This window comes from Festucalex cinctus, chromosome 19 (genome assembly GCF_051991245.1).
Source record: "Festucalex cinctus isolate MCC-2025b chromosome 19, RoL_Fcin_1.0, whole genome shotgun sequence".
NCBI classification, from domain to species: domain Eukaryota; kingdom Metazoa; phylum Chordata; class Actinopteri; order Syngnathiformes; family Syngnathidae; genus Festucalex; species Festucalex cinctus.
The window spans coordinates 4,089,102-4,111,291 of record NC_135429.1 but is presented as its reverse complement, the minus strand read 5'-3'; the positions used below and the strand labels follow the sequence as shown (position 1 = coordinate 4,111,291).

Here is a 22,190-nt window from a genome sequence, read left to right as displayed (position 1 = left end):
GATCCTGTTGCGGCAACCTTCTGGTCTTTAGTGTTCCAGCTCAGCGGATCCTGTTGCAGCAACCTTCTGCTCTTCGTGTTCTGGCGGTGCGGATCCTGTTATGGCAACCTTCTGGTCTTCATGTTCCGGCGAAGTGGATCCTGCTGTGCCCACCTTCTGGTCTTTGTGTTCTACCGAAGCGGATCCTGTTGCGTCCACCTTTGGCTCTTCGTGCCAGGGAGGTGTGGATTCTGCTGCGGCAACATTCTACTCTTCATGCCAGGGAGGCGCGGAAGATGCTGTGGCCACCTTCTCCTCTTTGTGTTCCGACGGAGTGAATACTTTTGTAGCCACCTTCTGGTCTTCGTGTTCCGGCGGCGAGGATCCTGTTGTGGCCAGCTTCTGCTCTTCGTGTTCCAGCGGCGCGGACCGTGCTGCGACCACCTTCTGCTCATCGTGCCAGGAAGGAATGGACTCTGCTGTGGCTGCCATCTGCTCTTCATGTTCAAGCTGACCGGATCCTGTTGCGGACACCTTCTGGTCTTCGTGTTCCGGCGGGACGGATCCTGTTATGGCAACCTTCTGGTCTTCGTGTTCTGGCGAAGTGGATTCTGCTGTGCCCACCTTCTGGTCTTTGTGTTCGACCGAAGCGGATCCTGTTGCGGCAACCTTCTGGCTCTTCGTGTTCCAGTGGCGCGGATCCTGTTGCGTCCACCTTCTGCTCTTCGTGCCAGGAAGGCATGGACTCTGCTGCGGCTGCCGTCTGCTCTTCGTGTTCAAGCAGACCGGATCCTGTTGCGGACACCTTCTGGTCTTCAAGTTCCGGCGGAACGGATCCTGTTGCGGAAACCTTCTGGCTCTTCGTGTTCCAGTGGCGCAGATCCTGTTGCGTCCACCTTCTGGTCTTAGTGTTCCGGCGAAGGAGATCTGGTTGGCGGCCACCTTCTGTTGAAGAACAGAAGGTGGCCGCCAATCATCGAGGAGCGAATCATCTTGCGGCCGCAGTCTACTCTTCGTGTTCTAGCGGCGACCTTCTGGTCTTTGCGTTCCCGCGGAGCGGATCCTGTTGCGGCAACCTTCTGGTCTTTAGTGTTCCAGCTCAGCGGATCCTGTTGCAGCAACCTTCTGCTCTTCGTGTTCTGGCGGTGCGGATCCTGTTATGGCAACCTTCTGGTCTTCATGTTCCGGCGAAGTGGATCCTGCTGTGCCCACCTTCTGGTCTTTGTGTTCTACCGAAGCGGATCCTGTTGCGTCCACCTTTGGCTCTTCGTGCCAGGGAGGTGTGGATTCTGCTGCGGCAACATTCTACTCTTCATGCCAGGGAGGCGCGGAAGATGCTGTGGCCACCTTCTCCTCTTTGTGTTCCGACGGAGCGAATACTTTTGTAGCCACCTTCTGGTCTTCGTGTTCCGGCGGCGAGGATCCTGTTGTGGCCAGCTTCTGCTCTTCGTGTTCCAGCGGCGCGGACCGTGCTGCGACCACCTTCTGCTCATCGTGCCAGGAAGGAATGGACTCTGCTGTGGCTGCCATCTGCTCTTCATGTTCAAGCTGACCGGATCCTGTTGCGGACACCTTCTGGTCTTCGTGTTCCGGCGGGACGGATCCTGTTATGGCAACCTTCTGGTCTTCGTGTTCTGGCGAAGTGGATTCTGCTGTGCCCACCTTCTGGTCTTTGTGTTCGACCGAAGCGGATCCTGTTGCGGCAACCTTCTGGCTCTTCGTGTTCCAGTGGCGCGGATCCTGTTGCGTCCACCTTCTGCTCTTCGTGCCAGGAAGGCATGGACTCTGCTGCGGCTGCCGTCTGCTCTTCGTGTTCAAGCAGACCGGATCCTGTTGCGGACACCTTCTGGTCTTCAAGTTCCGGCGGAACGGATCCTGTTGCGGAAACCTTCTGGCTCTTCGTGTTCCAGTGGCGCAGATCCTGTTGCGTCCACCTTCTGGTCTTAGTGTTCCGGCGAAGGAGATCTGGTTGGCGGCCACCTTCTGTTGAAGAACAGAAGGTGGCCGCCAATCATCGAGGAGCGAATCATCTTGCGGCCGCAGTCTACTCTTCGTGTTCTAGCGGCGACCTTCTGGTCTTTGCGTTCCCGCGGAGCGGATCCTGTTGCGGCAACCTTCTGGTCTTAGTGTTCCAGCTCAGCGGATCCTGTTGCAGCAACCTTCTGCTCTTCGTGTTCTGGCGGTGCGGATCCTGTTATGGAAACCTTCTGGTCTTCATGTTCCGGCGAAGTGGATCCTGCTGTGCCCACCTTCTGGTCTTTGTGTTCTACCGAAGCGGATCCTGTTGCGTCCACCTTTGGCTCTTCGTGCCAGGGAGGTGTGGATTCTGCTGCGGCAACATTCTACTCTTCATGCCAGGGAGGCGCGGAAGATGCTGTGGCCACCTTCTCCTCTTTGTGTTCCGACGGAGCGAATACTTTTGTAGCCACCTTCTGGTCTTCGTGTTCCGGCGGCGAGGATCCTGTTGTGGCCAGCTTCTGCTCTTCGTGTTCCAGCGGCGCGGACCGTGCTGCGACCACCTTCTGCTCATCGTGCCAGGAAGGAATGGACTCTGCTGTGGCTGCCATCTGCTCTTCATGTTCAAGCTGACCGGATCCTGTTGCGGACACCTTCTGGTCTTCGTGTTCCGGCGGGACGGATCCTGTTATGGCAACCTTCTGGTCTTCGTGTTCTGGCGAAGTGGATTCTGCTGTGCCCACCTTCTGGTCTTTGTGTTCGACCGAAGCGGATCCTGTTGCGGCAACCTTCTGGCTCTTCGTGTTCCAGTGGCGCGGATCCTGTTGCGTCCACCTTCTGCTCTTCGTGCCAGGAAGGCATGGACTCTGCTGCGGCTGCCGTCTGCTCTTCGTGTTCAAGCAGACCGGATCCTGTTGCGGACACCTTCTGGTCTTCAAGTTCCGGCGGAACGGATCCTGTTGCGGAAACCTTCTGGCTCTTCGTGTTCCAGTGGCGCAGATCCTGTTGCGTCCACCTTCTGGTCTTAGTGTTCCGGCGAAGGAGATCTGGTTGGCGGCCACCTTCTGTTGAAGAACAGAAGGTGGCCGCCAATCATCGAGGAGCGAATCATCTTGCGGCCGCAGTCTACTCTTCGTGTTCTAGCGGCGACCTTCTGGTCTTTGCGTTCCCGCGGAGCGGATCCTGTTGCGGCAACCTTCTGGTCTTAGTGTTCCAGCTCAGCGGATCCTGTTGCAGCAACCTTCTGCTCTTCGTGTTCTGGCGGTGCGGATCCTGTTATGGAAACCTTCTGGTCTTCATGTTCCGGCGAAGTGGATCCTGCTGTGCCCACCTTCTGGTCTTTGTGTTCTACCGAAGCGGATCCTGTTGCGTCCACCTTTTGCTCTTCGTGCCAGGGAGGTGTGGATTCTGCTGCGGCAACCTTCTACTCTTCATGCCAGGGAGGCGCGGAACCTGCTGTGGCCACCTTCTCCTCTTTGTGTTCCGACGGAGCGAATACTTTTGTAGCCACCTTCTGGTCTTCGTGTTCCGGCGGCGCGGACCGTGCTGCGACCACCTTCTGCTCTTCGTGCCAGGAAGGAATGGACTCTGCTGCGGCTGCCGTCTGCTCTTCATGTTCAAGCTGACCGGATCCTTTTGCGGACACCTTCTGGTCTTCGTGTTCCGGCGGGACGGATCCTGTTATGGCAATCTTCTGGTCTTCGTGTTCTGGCGAAGTGGATCCTGCTGTGCCCACCTTCTGGTCTTTGTGTTCTACCGAAGCGGATCCTGTTGCGGCAACCTTCTGGCTCTTCGTGTTCCAGTGGCGCGGATCCTGTTGCGTCCACCTTCTGCTCTTCGTGCCAGGAAGGCATGGACTCTGCTGCGGCTGCCGTCTGCTCTTCGTGTTCAAGCAGACCGGATCCTGTTGCGGACACCTTCTGGTCTTCAAGTTCCGGCGGAACGGATCCTGTTGCGGAAACCTTCTGGCTCTTCGTGTTCCAGCGGCGACCTTCTGGTCTTTGCGTTCCCGCGGAGCGGATCCTGTTGCGGCAACCTTCTGGTCTTAGTGTTCCAGCTCAGCGGATCCTGTTGCAGCAACCTTCTGCTCTTCGTGTTCTGGCGGTGCGGATCCTGTTATGGCAACCTTCTGGTCTTCATGTTCCGGCGAAGTGGATCCTGCTGTGCCCACCTTCTGGTCTTTGTGTTCTACCGAAGCGGATCCTGTTGCGTCCACCTTTGGCTCTTCGCGCCAGGGAGGTGTGGATTCTGCTGCGGCAACCTTCTACTCTTCATGCCAGGGAGGCGCGGAAGATGCTGTGGCCACCTTCTCCTCTTTGTGTTCTGACGGAGCGAATACTTTTGTAGCCACCTTCTGGTCTTCGTGTTCCGGTGGCGAGGATCCTGTTGTGGCCAGCTTCTGCTCTTCGTGTTCCGGCGGCACGGACCGTGCTGCGACCACCTTCTGCTCATCGTGCCAGGAAGGAATGGACTCTGCTGCGGCTGCCGTCTGCTCTTCATGTTCAAGCTGACCGGATCCTGTTGCGGACCCCTTCTGGTCTTCGTGTTCCGGCGGGACGGATCCTGTTATGGCAACCTTCTGGTCTTCGTGTTCTGGCGAAGTGGATCCTGCTGTGCCCACCTTCTGGTCTTTGTGTTCTACTGAAGCGGATCCTGTTGCGGCAACCTTCTGGCTCTTCGTGTTCCAGTGGCGCGGATCCTGTTGCGTCCACCTTCTGCTCTTCGTGCCAGGAAGGCATGAACTCTGCTGCGGCTGCCATCTGCTCTTCGTGTTCAAGCAGATCGCATCCTGTTGTGGACACCTTCTTTTCTTCAAGTTCTGGCGGAACGGATCCTGTTGCGGCAATCTTCTGGCTCTTCGTGTTCCAGTGGCGCGGATCCTGTTGCGTCCACCTTCTTGTCTTCGTGTTCCGGCGAAGCGGATTCTGCTGTGCCCACCAGTCTTCATGTTCCGGCGAAGCAGATCTGGTTGGCGGCCACCTTCTGTTGAAGAACAGAAGGTGGCCGCCAATCATCGAGGAGCGAATCATCTTGCGGCCGCAGTCTACTCTTCGTGTTCCAGCGGCGACCTTCTGGTCTTTGCGTTCCCGCGGAGCGGAACCTGTTGCGGCAACATACTACTCTTCGTGTTCCGGCGGCACGGAACCTGCTGCCGCTGCCGTCTGATTTTTGTGTTCCAGCGAAGCAGATACTTTTGCAGCCACCTTCTGGACTTCGTGTTCCGGAGGAGCATATCCTGTTGCGGCTGCCGTCTGCTCTTCGTGTTCAAGCCGACCGGATCCTGTTGCGGCAACCTTCTGGTTTTAGTGTTCCAGCTTAGCGGATCCTGTTGCGGCAACCTTCTGGTTTTAGTGTTCCAGCTTAGCGGATCCTGTTGCAGCAACCTTCTGCTCTTCGTGTTCTGGCGGTGCGGATCCTGTTGCGGCCACCTTCTGATCTTCGTGTTCCGGCGTAGCGGATCCTGTCGCGGCAACCTTCTGGCTCTTCGTGTTCCAGCGGCGCGGATCCTGTTGCGTCCACCTTTTGCTCTTCGCGCCAGGGAGGTGTGGATTCTGCTGCGGCAACCTTCTGCTCTTCGTGTTCCGACGGAGCGAATACTTTTGTAGCCACCTTCTGGTCTTCTTGTTCCGGCGGCGAGTATCCTGTTGCGTCCACCTTCTGGTCTTCGTGTTCCGGCATGTTCCGGCGAAGCAGATCTGGTTGGCGGCCACCTTCTGTTCTTCATGTTCTGGAGGAGCGAATCATCTTGCAGCCGCAGTCTACTCAACGTGTTCCTGCGGTGACCTTCTGGTCTTTGCGTTCCCGCGGAACGGATCCTGTTGCGGCAACCGACTACTCTTCATGTTCCGGCGGCACGGAACCCGTATGATTTTCGTTTTCCAGCGAAGCAGATACTTTTGCAGCCACCTTCTGGACTTCGTGTTCTGGAGGAGCATATCCTGTTGCGGCTGCCGTCTGCTCTTCGTGTTCAAGCCGACCGGATCCTGTTGCGGCAACCTTCTGGTCTTAGTGTTCCAGCTTAGCGGATCCTGTTGCAGCAACCTCCTGCACTTCGTGTTCTGGCGGTGCGGATCCTGTTGCAGCCACCTTCTGGTCTTCGTGTTCCGGCGAAGCGGATCCTGTTGTGGCAACCTTCTGGTCTTCGTTGTTCGGTGGAGCAGATCCTGTTTGCGGCTGTCGTCTGCTCTTTGTGTTCTGGCGGCGTGGATCCTTCTGCGGCCACCTTCTGGTCTTCGTGTTCCGGCGAAATCTTGAATGTCTTTGGGCTGTTCAAGAAAGGAAATAATTCTCTTGTGTTTTTGTTGATTTCTTTTGTGGTGTTCTGTGGCGAGAGATGGCTCTTTATGAAGGTGGCCTCACCTGCAAAGTGGGCGAGCTCCACGCCCAGATGCTCACGCACCACAACGAAAGGGTACAGAGACAAAAGAGCTGTCAACTGGTAAGGAGAGGGGGGTGTCGGGTGTCACACTTTCTCCAATGCCATTTATAACACTAACTGGAATTTGTTTTGAAATGCATAGACAAACATCACAACATTCTTGGACAAAGGGTGGGCCATGTATGTCCTTTTAAGGAGGTTCACCAACAAAATTATATTATCAAGAGGCTTGTTATTGTTACATTCATTTTACAGCTTGCCCTCCCTAAAATAGTTTTCAGTCATTTGTCTCACAAAATAATTGTTGAATTTACTTGGTATATGACAATAATTAGTGAAATTACAAGTAATACAATTGAAAAAAGTATTAATTTTTGCCTTTAATGGACAGGACACCTGAAGGAAGCAACAAGACAAGACATGCAAGGGAGCCACTCAGGATGGGATTTGAACCAGGATCACCTGCTCCAAGAATTGGTCTTAACATATGCTGCCGGGTACTTTACCAGTGAGCTCAACACTATTTATCTCATATGCGTTTTAACATTAGAAAAAAGTTTGAGCAGGGGTGTGTAGACTTTTTATAGATATTTCAAGGGAAATATAACTCATTACATAAGATATCTACGTTTTTCTTTAAAAAAAAAACAAAAACAAAAAAAAACAAGGCAGCAGCATTTTTGTCATGCTGTTTACCATCAAAAAGAGACAACAAATGTGATGTGTCTGAGAATGTGTTTGTGTGCGTTCAAAGGTATATAATTAAGAGTTTAAGAGTCGGTGTCAAAAGAAAGACAGAAAGCATTGCTAACCAAAAATAGGCATGACTTTATTTCTTTTCTCCAAAAACTGATTTCATAAACTTAAAAAAAAATCAATATGAAACATGTTACAAAACAACATGATGAAAATGAACCACAGTCTGGATTTTAACTATGGATCTATCTAGCTCACTAGAGCGGATAAAATAGAAATTCATTCATTCATTTATTAATAAATGGGAAAAAAAAACCAAATTGGACAGCAGTGATGTTCACAAGGCCGCGTGCTGAGCTAGAAATGCTCGGATTCTCTGCAGGAGCTCCTTTTTGACGCTGTCAGGAACCAGCGCTAAGGGAAGGTGAGACAAAATAGCAAAATCGTAATCCTAACAGCATAATTGCCCATGACATTTCAATCTTCCTGTCACATTGTTGTTGTTTTTCTAACACAATTTGTAATGTTCTATTATCTGAAACAATCTTATACAATATATTACAAATAAACAATATTTTGAATGTCGAAATTGTCAGTCATCCAGGTTATCGTAATCCGAAAAGGTTGAATCGAAGCAGTTCTTGTCAAATGTATTTATTTTTATTTTTGTGCAATCAACGACAGTTTCAAGAAAGCATGTTAGTTAGCATTACCTCTGCCTTTGGGTGTGATTTCGGTGACCAGGTCCTCCACCGTGACATGGTCCAGGCCCTTTTCTCGGATCACGTCTGCACGTACACACACGGCGATGTAATTAAACAATTCAAATGGAGCCCGTTTTAACAAGAGTACACAAATGAGGCCCAAATTGTACCTTTGCAGTGCGCCTTCAGTTGATCCTTCCAACCGCACTCTACCAGCTGTGCCCTGAGCAACTCTTTCAATCTGCAGCCAGAAATACTAAATATGCATCAGATCTATATGGCACTTTCAGAAGTCCTCACACTCTGCACTTAAGGGGAAGAACTACTGACACGTGTGGAGGAAGAAAAAAAAAAGTAAACGTACTGATTCAATCAACTCCTTTAAGTAGCTACAAGTAAACAATTGTCAGAAAATTCACATGCAGATACCCGAAAAATATACTCAAGTACAGGAAAATAGTATTTGTACTTTTTTTTTTTTTTTTTTTTTTTTTTTTTTTTAGGCCGGACACAACATTAGGCACAGCTGTACATTTTCACTTTGAATACTGCATGTGTACCTAATGCTGTGGCCTGGAGAGTATAAAGTGTTTTGTTTTATATTGTCAACGACTGCAGTTTGCTCACCGCTCCCTCTCGCCCATTTCAATCAGCTTCTGGTTAATGGCAGCCCTCATCTGGGAGTCCTTGCTCATGTTCTGAGGGAAATACAAGTAAATAAGCACACACGACCGTATTATAGCAAGGTAAACGACGTGCTAAAACCGAAAAATTGCATCGGATTACCTTTTTCGTGATATGATCGGCTCGGGAGCAAGTTGTCCCCTTTAACAAGTCACCGGCAAAAACACGTCTATCTATTTCCGTTCCGCTCTGTTGCTGTTGTTTAACAACTTGTGTATTATATAACGTTGTATTTATTCAAATGTATATTTTACTTTCTAAAATTATATTATCTCAGCCGTGAGTCCGTGTTGTATTTTTTATTTTTTATTTTTTTTTTAATAAATTATAGGCCCTCCGGCGAATCAACCTCCGCGTCCGTTTTCAAAATATCCCCGGCTGAAAACAAAAAACGACCGCGTCACAAGTGCATGCCATCTTTCCCTTTCCTAAAAAAAAAATATCAGTGAATCTTTGAGAGTTTATATATAAAATAAACCATGACCACATCGAATTATACCCTGAAGGTCAACAGAGACCTGTTGGACCCCAACTTTGAGAGTTACCGGCTTTCCCTAGACGTCATACCGATGTACAACGTTGAGCTGGACGCTGGTAAGCTTGGAAGTTAGCATGGAATCTCCACAATGCACAAATTGCACAGAATTATCTAATTTTACACACAATAAAAAAGCCTCATAACTACTACTCGACACTCACGGTTGTTTGAATTAATGATAAAAGTGTTGGTTCATAATGAAAATAAATCCGATTCCATGCAAGATCAGTATCGCAGATTTTATCCTGACATTCGTACGTTTGGATCAAAGTTTATCCATCCTGAAATCTGAAAGATTTCATGACATTTTTACTTTGGTGACGGTTTGTAAATAATACTTTTAAAAAGAAAATGCATTATCATAAAGATAAAAGTTTTGGTTCAATAACTGTAAATTTAGCAAGTGTTAAGTATCCCTTTTACAATTGATGCAAATTTATACTTATATTCAATCAGATCTCAGCTGTATTATACAAGTATTGTATAAATTCCAGTAGATGTAGTCATTGTATAAACACGTCTTTATGTGTAACACTGATATCAATCGGTATCACTGCCCACGTCTGTAACAATGCTATCAGTATTTCGATCGGTCCGTTCTTCAATGGTATAAGATGTCATTTTAGCACATCATGCTTGTGGGACAGTAGCATGGTGTGAAAGTGTTTGACACGTCAGCCTCACAGACAGGCGGTTCTGAGTTCAAATCCAGGCGTGTTTGAATGTTCTCTCTGGGTATCCCAAGTTTCTACATTCCAAAAACATGTTATCCTTAGGTGTAATCGGTCGTGTGTCTATATGTGCTCTGCAATTAACACCACACCCGCTCCATCTGTCATGCTCTTGTCGAATGTGTAGATTGGTTGGCTTCGACGTTACACAGAGGATTTCACCTAAAGGTGCTGTTATTTAAAGTAGGCTGGAATAGGCCCCAGTTCACTTGCAACCCGAATGAAGTTGGATGGATATTTGTGGGACTCATAATGTGAGGCTAAGATAATTAGGTTGGCCTAAACCCACCATTAAACCTCTAATCAGGCTTATTAGGTAACCGAAAAATGGCTCATCATGTAAATTGCACTATTTGTCCAGCTTGTGAAAGAGGCTCTCTTTGTGATGGGTCACATTATCCTTTTGTAGGGATGGGTGATACAGGCTTGTAATAAAATCTCTTCCAGTTTTAAGTGATTTTCTCTCCCTTAGCTAATACAAAAAGCAAACGACAATGACTTCAAAAACAAGTTTTCATTTTACTTTTTTTTTTTTTTTTTTTTTAAGAGAAGCCTTACCTCATTTATATCAGCAGATTTTTTTTCCTGCCATTTTTTGTTAAACTTTTTTGCAAAAAAAAAATGTAATAAATTTTTGGCTTCGTGTAGCAACCAAGTTGCGAGGTTGTCATGTCCCTTTCCTTCCTTCTCTCCTTGACCTTTCTGCTCTTTCGTTTGTATGCAGCCGTGGAGGAGGTGACGTTGAAGGATTGCCAGTACACGCTGGAGCACATGCGTGCGTTTGGCATGTACAATTACCTCCACTTGGACCCCTGGTACCAAGACAGCGTGTTGTTTGTGGACTGCAAAGGACGAGTGCTCAATTTCACCGTCACACTGGTAGGCCTTGAATGATGTGTGTGTGTGTGTGTGTGTGTGTGTGTGTTTTTCTGGCCACAATCCCACACTCTTGTTCATTTTGCAATGATGCTTCAATGTGTCTGACTCACCAGCAGGTGGTGACCAACAGCACCACATGGCTGGATGTGATATGTAGCTTTCGTTGCACCCACATATTCAAAATGGACAGATGGGTTTGATCATTCATAGATGATGTAAAAAGGAAATAAAGAAAAATATCCTTTTTTTTTCCTTTTTTTTTAATTAACAAAGTGTTGCAAATAGAATGAGCAGTGTAATTCTGCAATATTTAATAACAAAAAATGTTTTTTAAGGCGGCATGAGTGGTTAGCATGTCCGCCTCCCAGTACTGAGGACGCAAGTTCGAGTCCGAAAAAAAAAATCATTCCAGTTTTAGCAAGATGGAGCTCAGAGCAGCATGTCTGTTTCGCGGTTGGCACGTCTGCCTCACAGTTCACACAGTTGAAGGATGTTCATCTGCTGTCTTGTCATGTCCCAATCACCATTGTTGTGTGCGTGCGTGCGTGTGTAATGTTCGCGCCACAGATGTGAATGTGCAAGGCCAGTTAGCCGTGTAAAACTCTGGACCCATCGCCACGGCAACGGGAAGGACACATCCGTCTATCACTAACGAGTCATGTTGGGTGGGGTGGTATCTCTTTTTTTTTTTTTTTTTGTCTTGTTTTTTAATACCAATGGGAAGAATAAACCATTAAAAGTGAATATTAGTAAAAGGTACAAAAATGATTGTGAAAACCACAAAAATATCAGAAAAAAAATGCAAACTTGGTAGAGAAAATAGTTAAAAAAAAATAGAACCCCAAAAAATGTATATTTTTAAAAATGTATATACATATAAAATATAGTTAATTTTTTTTAAAACTAATGATTATTGACTCTTGTGTTAATCTTTCAGGACACAGTGCTTGGCAAGCCAATAGAGGTCTTCCGCCTAGCAACCGAATGGAACAAACGTGAAAACCGCGTGTGCCCCTCGCTCAGCCTCACGTCGGCCACTTGGGCCGCCCTCTCCGACGGCGCCGGGCGCCTCTACCTCCTTCGGACCAGCAAGCGGGGAGAGAGTACCCATTTAAAGTGGGAGGTTCGTATACTTCCGGTGGAGATAGCCACACACCTAGGATTTGAACATAACATAACACTCTGTGTTATTACTAATTGTATGAACGATAGATGTAAATAAAGGCGTCATTTGGAGCATTTGCGTCTGCAGCCACTGTTCACAGAGGACTTCGGAGAGCCCTTCATCGTCCTCCACAGCGTGGCGCACGTCCAGGCGGGCGCCCACACGCTGGAGGTCCTGCTGCTTCGCATCATCAAGGACCATCAGGAAACGACGGGAAGTGGATACTCGGTGACACTCGAGTGGCTCACGGTCGCCAACACGACGGCGCAAGGTGTGTGCAGGAACATAAAATCCATTTGTAGTCCTTGTTTATCGCAAGTTGGCGGCCATTTTGAGGACCAATGCCATGTCAGCCATTTTGACTCAAGGTGGCAATTTTAGGTTCATTTTTCAAGTGGCTATAGACATTAAAGATCCATTTTAAAACGCTACCTTGTGCTAAGCTAAAATTCTTCCACCTGCTGCTACATGGTCGTTGCCATTAAGCATCTTTTTCAGCTCTCTCTCACATTTTTTTTGGTAAACGTGGCCTGAGGGGCACTCGTAATAACGGATTTCTTTTCTCACAGGTGTGGAGAAGAATTATGAAGTGAAGAAGAGGCGGCTCCTCCAAGGCAAGTCGGCGCCTCATTATGCCGCTGTGACACCGCGGGGAGACGGCCTGATGGTGGCGTCAGAGAGGCCCTTCGCCTTCACGCACGTGGATGGCCAGCCCCTCCAGCCAGTGTCGGATGAGCAAGCTATGGAGGTGGAGAAGGCAGGTGGGTAGAGGATGGGCTTTTTTTTCTTTTTTTTTTTTTAATCCGTTTTTAATTTGCCGTGATGAAGGCGTGCGCTTAGTCACAGCAAGCAATGCGTCTGACTTTTTCTTCTCTTTGTGATGGTATAATAGTGTTATTCATGCCTGGCAGTCATTCAGACCCCGGCTGTTTCTTTTCATTTCCAGCTTTGGGAATACAGTAGACGTCCACCAATTCCCCAATCACCATGACAGTTTTTATGTCCACTGAGCCCCCATTTATCACAGGAATTCCAGACCCACCAGCACTAGGTGCTGTAACTAAAATCATTTAGAGTATAATTTTGTCTTAATGAAAATCCACATCTTAATGCTGACACCAAACTAAGCTAAACTAACACACATTTAAAAAAAAAAAAAAAAAAGCTACAACTGCTAAACTACTTAAGCTAGTCCAGTCCTCCTCTACTTATCTTACGTTAATTAGCAAGGGTTTGTTTTTGTGCCAAGCTAAGCGAGCTGTCTTCTACTCTTTTGTTTTTGTTTTTTGTTTTTTTTTCCCAGCAACATGTTTAAATGGCCAATTTGTTTCTTGTTAAAATAAACATGTTTCTACAAACCACCGTTAGGTAAATTTGAGGTCCTGTTTCTGTGCTACACAGAGCTATTCTTCCGCTTAGAGATTCATAAATTAGCACTTGCTTGGTCTAGTCGGAGCTCCTAAAGTGACATGGGGGATTAGTGAAACATGTTTCTACAGCCACGTAATTACTGTCATTGTGTGTTATTACTGTAAACTAGAGCTGTTCATAACATTATTTTAAATGGCTTAGATTTTAGTTCATAATTTCGACAAGTGACATACTTTTGAGAGCTTTTCTTGTCAGGCAAAGAAAAGACTGAAGCACAGTGCTTGTTTTCCCTTCTTTCACAAGATGTTTTCCGCTTGTGTGTCCTCGCTACCTCTCAAGTACGAGAGGAGAGCCGTGACAAAGACGGCACACAGCTACAGTATGTGCAGGCGGAATAATGGTTGTTGTTTTTTTTTCTTCTTCTTTTAAGCCTCTCCTTTCATCAGCTGCGCTTTCACATGAGTCGAGGCGCCATCTGCTTTGCTGATAAGGCAAGCAAATGTAAACAAAGTGACCAGTGGTCACATTGGACTCATGTATTTTAAAAAAGAAACATTAATTATTATGCTGATAAATAATAAAATGGTTAGCTAATAAGTATTTAGGGTCAGTTGTATCTTTAATTTGACAAAGAAATAAGCAATACAGAGACTGGTTTGTCGCGGAGCAGCTGGCTTAAGCTTTGTACTTCCCCCAAGCTTCAGTGTATGCTGTTTCAACTCCTCTCGTAAGAATCCAACAAGGATCAAAGAAATGACTTTTTGCCTGCCAAGTATGTACTCGTGAACCAACAGCCCCAACAAAATGGCAAAATCTGAACGCAGGCTATTTCACAGTCGTACTTGAGTTAGAGGCTGCCTCGTCCTCAAGATGATGATGATGATGATGATGATGATGATGATAATGATGATATCTTTCCGAAACGGCAAACAACAATCTCATTCCCGTCCTCCGGCGACCTAGCGAGAGAAAGCGACCCTGAGAAAGCAATGCCCTGCGCCACATTCCCTTTCAAGGCAACCTTTTCTTTTCATTCTGGCCTCAGGTTAAAAAAGCTTTCCTCCCTGGTGTCACTCAGCTGCCAAGAATCGAAGAAAGCAAATAAAGAGCGTTGCTATCGCCGGCAGGGAAAGCTCGACGACACGCACAACTTAAGCAAACGTTCCCGAAAAAGGCAATTATCTGACACAACGCATTGGGCTTGATGTCTGACTAATGAGGTAATTAGCCTGAGCCCATTCTGACTCATTAAAACGGAGCAAATGCGCCAGAATGGCCACATAATGCGTGAAGCACTGACTACTGCCAAGATCATTCGACAAATGGCGATGTTTCATACAAGAGTGCCAATCTCTGACATTAGCAGAATTTTTAGGCTAGTACGTAACCCTGAAATCCAAATCCGATCCACCATGTTCTTTCTGGTTCAGTTACACAACATTACACAGCATTTCATGAAAAGAACACCATCTTTTTTTGAGGGTTACTCACTCACTGACTACATTACAATTGTTGTTATTCAAACTCTGTCGAAGTTTAGTCGTAACTTGGCGTGAAGCTAACTTGACATGCTATTAATGATAAGCCCTGTTTCCCGCTCGCAATTCAGATCCCGTCTACTTCTGGCAGCAGACGCCGGACGACATCACGGCCAGCGTGCGCTTGCCAGAGGGCGTGACCAAGGACGCGATCCAGTTCCGGCTGACGGCGGACACCATCAGCCTCGGCGTGCAGGGATTCGCGCCCCTGCTGGAGGGCCAGCTGTACGCCTCCGTAGACCCCGAGGCCAGCGCCTGGATCCTCAGGGATGAAAAAAGGTATGGCGTCTTAGCACCTCAATGCTTTGAAAGTAGGGCAGTGCTTAAATTTCTACTTTTGCATCTTTTTTTAAAAAAAAATTAAAATAACTAATTTAATAAATTTTGTTTTATCCAAAAGCAACTTGCATCAGTGTTTCAAAGAATTTTATTTGTCTTAATATTTTTTATTTGTTTTGTTTATTTTTTGGTTTAAACATTTTCTTGTTTTGTACCAAAAAATAAATGATCGTCCAGCTTGCACCGTGCCACATGCTGCACTCCAACTTAAACATAAATAAAGAAATATATACATTATTATTAGAAACATATATTATTATAAATTCTGTTTGGTCCAAAAGGAACTTACATAATTGTAGTGTTTCTATTTTTTTTTAATTGGCTTAATATTTTTAAATGCTTAAACATTTTCTTGTTTTGTACCAAAAAATATCTGTTTGAATAATTTTGATTTCAATAGTTGCTAAAATAATTGTGATTATTATTTTTCCCCATAATCAAGCAGCCATATTTGAAAGTTACTTTTTGTTTCACAGTTGTTGTCATTTTGGTCTCCCCAGCCTGGAAGTGACCCTGCAGAAGCGCACCGAAGGTCCCATGTGGCCTGAGCTGGTGATGGGTGACCGTCGAGGGGAGCACGTGATGAGCGACGAGCAGGCCGCCCTCATCCACGAGAGGCTCACCCACCTGACTTCCGAAGACCTGGTGAGGCCCCAACTTCTATCCATCTTCTGTACAACCTATGCAAGCTTACGTTGAGCCACAGGCGGGGGTGCGTCCTGGACCGGTCGCCAGCCACTCGCAGACTTTCCATTCATTCCTTTCCTTGATTAGTCTTTCAGTTAGATCCCCCAGCTCAAACAGTTTTGCTCGGTGAAGGCACCACTTGTATTGTAATAACCTCATTCTTGTCTCCACAGTTTGTTTGTGGTCTTTCAAGCGTGCTTTGTTCCACTTCTCCCTTCATTCCAGATTAAATTGATCCCTCCAACTTTTAAATTAGCCTTCATTTGCACTCTGCACTGATGATCACCCCCTTCAGTTGCTCCCTATCTTCGCACCCTGAGTCTGACGTTTCGGGCCCCGCTCTCCTCTCAGCCCTTGTTAGCGTCATCTGTTCCCACTCCAGCTTCCTCCATGCTAATCAAGGCCTGCTTCAATGCTAATACATGCGAAACAAAAATAACCAGCTGCCTCTGCGGTTTCCCCAGCACACTAATCCCGACCTGGACAAGCCGGCCTGCAACTCCCAGGAACTGGAGGACTGCGACGGCTACCCCGAGGACACCTCCAGCCTCATGCACTTCGACGGCGAGTCGCTCAAGGCCACTCAGGTGGTGAGTACTTGCTTGCGGCGGTAAACACTTCAACGTGACCACCTTTGCCCTCTTGGGGCCCCCCTTGGGTGCACTGTTGGCATTCATGGGAGCACACCTATGGCTACAGTGTAACTAGGGCCACGGTTGATATGGATTTTTGAAGTTGATGCCAATATTTGGCAGAATAAAATTCTGATAATTAATCGGCCAATTCATTAAAAAAAAAAAAATGCAATGAATAAAATGCCTTCTTTTTTTGTACCTTAATGTTTAAAATAATAAAGAAATGAATTACATTACATGAATACATTTGACTGTTTTACAATACTTTGTCTAAGTATTTGTTAATCTTTTACATCAGAGTGGCAAAAATGAGCCAATTTTTGGGGGGCGGGGGAAGGAATATTTGAATATTATTATCTTTGTTATAACTTGAAATGTAATCATGTCTAATAAACAAAACAATTAGCAAAAAATCTTTCAATTTTAAGTTTTATAAATTTACTGTCAAGCTTCTGGGGTCCATAGTTTTTTTTTTTTATTGTATTAAGGGTTCAAACTGATAATATAGGCAATTAAAAAGATTTTGAGTGGATTTTTGAGTTGTCCATGACTTGTTTTTTTTGTTTGTTTGTTTGTTTGTTTGTTTGTTTTTTTTGGGGGGGGGGGTATTTGTGTCAGGCCTAGTTTAAAAAAAAAAAAAAAGTAGCCCAGTCGAGGTACCACATTGCATTCTAAATAGGGTTTTCAAAATGGGTTCCCGTCATTAAAGACAAAATATGGTATTTGAATAAAATAGAAAGCTGTCCAGAATTAACTATTAGAATTGAACGGATTAGATTTCTTTGGAACACTCTGTATAGATATGATTAAAAAAACAAACAAACATGTAAAGCAGCAACTGGAAGGAAGTCAAATGTATGTATGAAATACGAATATGAACTCATGCTTATTTTGCTGTCGAGCCGAGTGCTGTAGTTCAATTCATTTGTGGGCTTGTTGCAAGTCAGCCCCGCAAATGAAAAGCTTTGGTTTTAAATCTCCTCAGGAGTCTGGCCACCATTCGCTGATGTAGATTTACCTTTTCTTTTTGCATCAGTGCACACTTCCTATTTTGCGGAACAGCACTTCATGGCGTAGCTTTAAGCAGGCATGCATCCTTTAATAATGATTTCCTGCCATTGTCCATGAAGGATTTATGTATTGTAGTACAGTATAGGCACTTGTGATGGTGTTTTTTATGATTGATGGTGACATTAATGTCGCGCCGAAGTATACTTTGTCACATACAGCCCCCTCCGTACGTATTTTATTGCTTTTAGCTTGAAATGGACTTGTTGTTAGAAGACCTTCCATCCAACGAGGTGGGAAAAGGCTGCCAGTGACCTTCTCGCCGCGTTGTTTTCCCCAAGGTGAACAGCGCGTCACATATTTGCTATTTTTATTACCAGCTTAGCATTCGTCGAAAACATGTGACACACAAGTGATGTGCTTTCTTTCATCCATCCATCCATCCATTTTCTTGACCGCTTATTCCTCACAAGGGTCGCAGGGGCTGCTGGCGCCTATCTCAGCTGGCTCTGGGCAGTAGGCGGGGGACACCCTGGACTGGTTGCCAACCAATCGCAGGGCACACAGAGACGAACAACCATCCACACTCACACACACACCTAGGGACAATTCGGAGCGCCCAATTAACCTGCCATGCATGTCTTTGGAATGTGGGAGAAGACCCACGCGGGCACGGGGAGAACATGCAAACTCCACCCAGGAAGGTCCGAGCCTGGACTCGAACCGGAGACGTGCTTTCTTTCAATTATATATAATTTAAAAAAAAAAAAAAAAAAAAAAAAAAAGGGGGAAAAAATTCTGAATGGTGTGTGTTCCAGAAGGCTTAATGTCCAGGGCTAATGGCGCTCTCTCTGTTTGGTTCTCTGTCCATTACAAAGCTCCCACAGGAGTCCACTTCACGGCCTAATGAATGAGAGGCTCATCATTAGCTTGAATGTAAGCGATGCAGTGTCTTTCCGCAAAATGAAAAGCCTTTTAATGTTCCCCCCGCTGTTCACAAATAACCATCCGCCTTTTTTTAAAGGCTACCACTGTCTGTGTGAGCATGTGACCGAGTGCATGCGTGTGCTTATGATGTCTTTCGGGAAGGCTTATCTTCCGATTTTTCTTCCAAACCTCTTTGTGTCAAGTTTAGTATGTCTTTGGTTTTGTAAAATAACTTTAATCTTTAAATTGGAGCGTGTCCTATTCATTTAGAGACTTTTGTTCACGATGAACTTCCCGGCCTCACCCTGGCTGTCTGCTGGAAAACGGAGCAAGGCAGACAGGAAAAGTATGTTTTAATTAAATTGCTAGTGTAGTAGTTTGTGGTATCACTGATTGGGGGTAAATAAAACATCGGGTTGGCATTCCAGAGTACTTCGGGACAAGACGAATGACTCTCGGTCGGCTTTTAAATGCCACACTCTGTGGCTTTTAATCTCGTCCTCTCCTTGTTGCTGTTTTTGGTTCAAACTATACTATTTTATTTTAATAACTAAAATGTAAATTTCGATTACTGTTCCACCCCATCCTTCTAGATGGCAGTAACACACTTGGCCAACTAGTCACCAAAAAACAAATTAAGGCCAACAAAGACTCCTTAGATGCTTACCGGCCTTGAATAATTTCTTTCTCAGCCCGTTCCTCGTTCTTGCCCTTGTTTTTGAAGTGTATTTTATTTTCCTTTCTGTCTATGGAAGGTCACCAAAGGCAGGACAGGCAGGAGAGAAAGTCAAGTCATCTTTATTTCTATAGCACTTTCAAACAGCTTGCAACTATTAGATAAAACCCTCCTGGTTGAAATTTTATCGCGAAGATTTACGAACTGGTTTGCAGTGGAATCAGCTTCCATATGGATTTAAAAGGTTAAACCCAAAAGGATTAGGATAAAAAAAAAAAAGTACCATTAAAGCCCTTTTTATGCCTATCACATTTATCAGACATGACAACAAAAATGTGTTTTAAAGGTACATAATAGCCTCAGAATTCACACAAGGAACGACCACTTGTGAATAATAAATAACCTTGTAGTTTTGCAGATTACTCTGTTCACAATGACTGAGAGTCTATACAGACTAATTGGCCTTGTCTGTTCATAATAATTGATCATAATTACCATTAATGGTTGCTGAATTAAATTGTAACATTTATGGCAAGCGAGGTTTCTCCGTGTATGTGTTCACTTTATTTCTCGTCTTGGTTTCAGTTATTGGTGTGCATTGTGGGTCATGGTCCCCCATAACCTGCTTCCTCACCACTTAAACTGCGTTTGTGACCGCCGGCCTGGAAAGTGGCGGGAAAATGAGATTTGGAGTGGAGGTGTGATAGCTCGCTGAAAGGCTTGTTTGTCGGCAATTCACATGGCGCAAGAGATGTTAGAGATGTTAGTTGCTAGTTTGAAAATAAAATCTCCTGCCTAGGATTTTCATTAAAGTCAGATTTCCACATTTAAACCCCGCCCCCTTCGCTTATAGAAAAGCAAATGTCATTTAAACCAGGGTTCTCTTTTGCGATGCATGAGCGTGTACGTCAACTTTTGACGCAAAAAAAAATAAAAAAATAGTCGCCAAAGCAAAGCAGTACAGCAGACATAAGAAGTCAATAACCGATTTAGTGGATGCATTTTGTGCCCCCGCAGGTGAACCTGGGCGGCCATCAGTACCTCTTCACCGTGACCGTGGACCCGGCCCAGATGCCGTGCCTGTGCCTGCGCCACGACGTGGACGCCCTGCTGTGGCAGCCGCGGCCCGACCGGCCCGCCGACATGTGGGAGCACGTCGCCACCTTCAACGCTCTGGGTAGGAAAGAACAGCATCATTCTAAATAATATAATAATATCAATAGTTTTTTTAAATTATTATTTATTTTTTTCTCTCTTTTTTTCTTATTTTTTCCCCCTATTTTTCTTCTCTTTTTTTTTCCTTTTTTCCCCTTTTTTCCCTTTCTCTTTTTCCTTTTTTCTTTTTTTTCCCTCTTGTTTTTTCTTTTTTTATTTCCCCTGCCCCTTTTTAAAAAAAAATAGTTTATTAAAAAAATTAATGATGTGGTAATACAACTGTTTCTAATATTTTAACCCTTTTGTGTAGTTAGATAATGTAAACCAAATTATCGTGAACTGAATTTCTCTGATATTATTGTGTAATGGCAGAGATCCAGCTCTATTGTCGTTCATGAATTGATGTACTTAATGTAGTATTCGCTTATTGTCAATGATGTCACTCAGTGTACAGAAAGTAAACAGCAGCACACAAATCAACGTATGATGTCATTATACGTTCACGTGCACGTCGATACTATTTATCTGCTCCCCAGGAGCCTCTTTCAATTTGCTGTAATTTAGCTCCTGCCACATTTACTCCTTTTGCCGCCCACGCTGCCGGAAGCGCTTTTAATTTCCGTTTGACGGCTGCTGCATCTTGATTAGTTTGACCAATTTGCTGGACTTATCATGAATTATGGACGGCAGTTTGAGCGCACACCTGCAATCCTTCTTTTGCAAATTGAGTCACATGGGGGAGACACACAAGTGCAAATATGCAGAATCATGCTTGTTTTATTTTGTCATGAATTCCAGCATTATGTTTATGGACCTCTTGAAATGAATTATTGATCCATTCTAGCCTCCCAAAAACAATAATACCCCCTTATTTTTTTTACAAGAAAAACAGCTCTCTGCAGAATTTTACTTGATAAAAAAACTTCTAATAACGTGTATCTGTCTCAAGTAAAGAATAATATATTTCTGTGTGCAACGCTTTCCATTATCTGTTAGCATTAAGCTAGCTGACTCAAGACACAATGTGCCTTTTATTTTTTTAAACCTCAACTGGGTTGCAAAATGTGTTTTTAAAGGTACTAATTGTACATGAAAAATAATGAAAATATCAAATTTATTAGAGGCAAAATATTCATGTTTGACTGCCAAAAATGGCTCAATAAGAAAAGTATCCCTTCCCATAAAAGGTTGTGATTGCATGTCGCTAACACAAGATGGCGACAAAGCTCTTAAAACAGCCAAATTATTGTTCCATTAACAACTGTTTTCAGTACATTAAACGATTGAAAACCGACAAAGCAGCTTCACGTGAGGCTCATCAGTACTATTAGCTAGCATGCTAGCCTAATTGTGAGCGCGTTTCCTCTTTGCCAGGCTACGTGCAGGCGTCCAAGCGGGACAAGAAGTTCTCCACGTGCGCCCCCAACTTCTCGTACGCGTCGCTGTGCGAGTGCCTGCGCCGCGCCTTCATCTATCGCCAGCCGTCGCCGGTGGACGGCGTGCTTTTCAACAGGAAGCAGGGCCGGCAGGTAGGACAGGTCGCCAAGCAACAAGTGGCCAGCCTGGACTCGGACAAAGCCGTGCTGGGCTTCAGGGCCACCGACGAGAGGCTCTTCGCCCTCACCTCCCGCAACCTCTTTGTGCTTAAGGTTAATAATAATTAAGATGGATGCAGAGCATTCCGGAATAAAAAACATTTTAGATGCTCAATAAAAAAAAAAAAAAAGAATAATCAACTTGCATCTGCTCGGACTGAACGTGTCAAATGTTACGTCCGCTTGGATGGGACGACTTTTGTACTCAAGGGTCCGATTTGATCATAAAATGATGAAGAGATGAGCTAGCACGTTTGTAGAATGTTTAAAGAATTAAAAAAATCTTTGTAATTTCATGTTGTTTTTTTATATATTCATAATTTAGTTATAATGAAGTCACAATTATTGGTAAATATATTTATAAGTAACCAATAATTTTATTATGATCACGTATATGTAAAATGAATTTTATTTTTATCATCCATCCATCTATCCATTTTCTTGACCGCTTATTCCTCACAAGGGTTTTATTTTAATAATAAAATGTAATACATTTTTGTTTTCTTTGTATCATAGTTAGAATTACGTAACTTATTTAATGGGAACAAA

General features: G+C 45.2%; 2 protein-coding genes across 5 annotated transcripts; one reads left to right on the top strand and one right to left on the bottom strand.

Annotated features, from left to right (window-relative positions):
* The first annotated feature begins 4,952 nt into the window (after nt 1-4,952).
* On the top strand, nt 4,953-21,932 carry nudcd1 (NudC domain containing 1). Of its 4 annotated transcripts, XM_077507534.1 has the most exons (11): nt 4,953-6,373; nt 6,705-6,821; nt 10,391-10,545; nt 11,483-11,668; nt 11,798-11,981; nt 12,280-12,471; nt 14,691-14,898; nt 15,459-15,603; nt 16,110-16,235; nt 19,909-20,068; nt 21,421-21,932. In XM_077507534.1, the coding sequence occupies exons 2-11, from the start codon at nt 6,734-6,736 to the stop codon at nt 21,708-21,710; spliced, it is 1,734 nt and encodes a 577-aa protein (XP_077363660.1). In that variant the 5' UTR covers nt 4,953-6,373; nt 6,705-6,733; the 3' UTR covers nt 21,711-21,932. The 4 variants fall into 4 exon arrangements, with proteins under 4 accessions (XP_077363660.1, XP_077363659.1, XP_077363661.1 ...); XM_077507533.1 differs by lacking the exons at nt 4,953-6,373; nt 6,705-6,821 and adding an exon at nt 8,760-8,991; XM_077507535.1 differs by lacking the exons at nt 4,953-6,373; nt 6,705-6,821 and adding an exon at nt 9,583-9,670.
* Nucleotides 7,122-8,637, bottom strand: eny2 (ENY2 transcription and export complex 2 subunit). The gene is made up of 5 exons (XM_077507536.1): nt 8,500-8,637; nt 8,341-8,411; nt 7,884-7,954; nt 7,723-7,797; nt 7,122-7,423 (listed from the first exon to the last, which is right to left on the bottom strand). The coding sequence occupies exons 2-5, from the start codon at nt 8,406-8,408 to the stop codon at nt 7,347-7,349; spliced, it is 291 nt and encodes a 96-aa protein (XP_077363662.1). The 5' UTR covers nt 8,409-8,411; nt 8,500-8,637; the 3' UTR covers nt 7,122-7,346.
* Nucleotides 21,933-22,190: the final 258 nt, after the last annotated feature.

Bases quoted from the DNA above. Each gene is read 5' to 3' on its own strand.
- nudcd1 (XM_077507532.1), top strand. From the start codon at position 9,699: ATGTTATCCTTAGGTGTAATCGGTCGTGTGTCTATATGTGCTCTGCAA. The intron at 10,546-11,482 runs GTAGGCCTTGAA...TTAATCTTTCAG, and splicing joins TCAATTTCACCGTCACACTG to GACACAGTGCTTGGCAAGCC. The intron at 14,899-15,458 runs GTATGGCGTCTT...TGGTCTCCCCAG, and splicing joins ATCCTCAGGGATGAAAAAAG to CCTGGAAGTGACCCTGCAGA.
- eny2 (XM_077507536.1), bottom strand. From the start codon at position 8,408: ATGAGCAAGGACTCCCAGATGAGGGCTGCCATTAACCAGAAGCTGATT. The intron at 7,955-8,340 runs GTGAGCAAACTG...TTCTGGCTGCAG, and splicing joins GAAATGGGCGAGAGGGAGCG to ATTGAAAGAGTTGCTCAGGG. The intron at 7,424-7,722 runs GTAATGCTAACT...ACCTTCCCTTAG, and splicing joins AATCACACCCAAAGGCAGAG to CGCTGGTTCCTGACAGCGTC.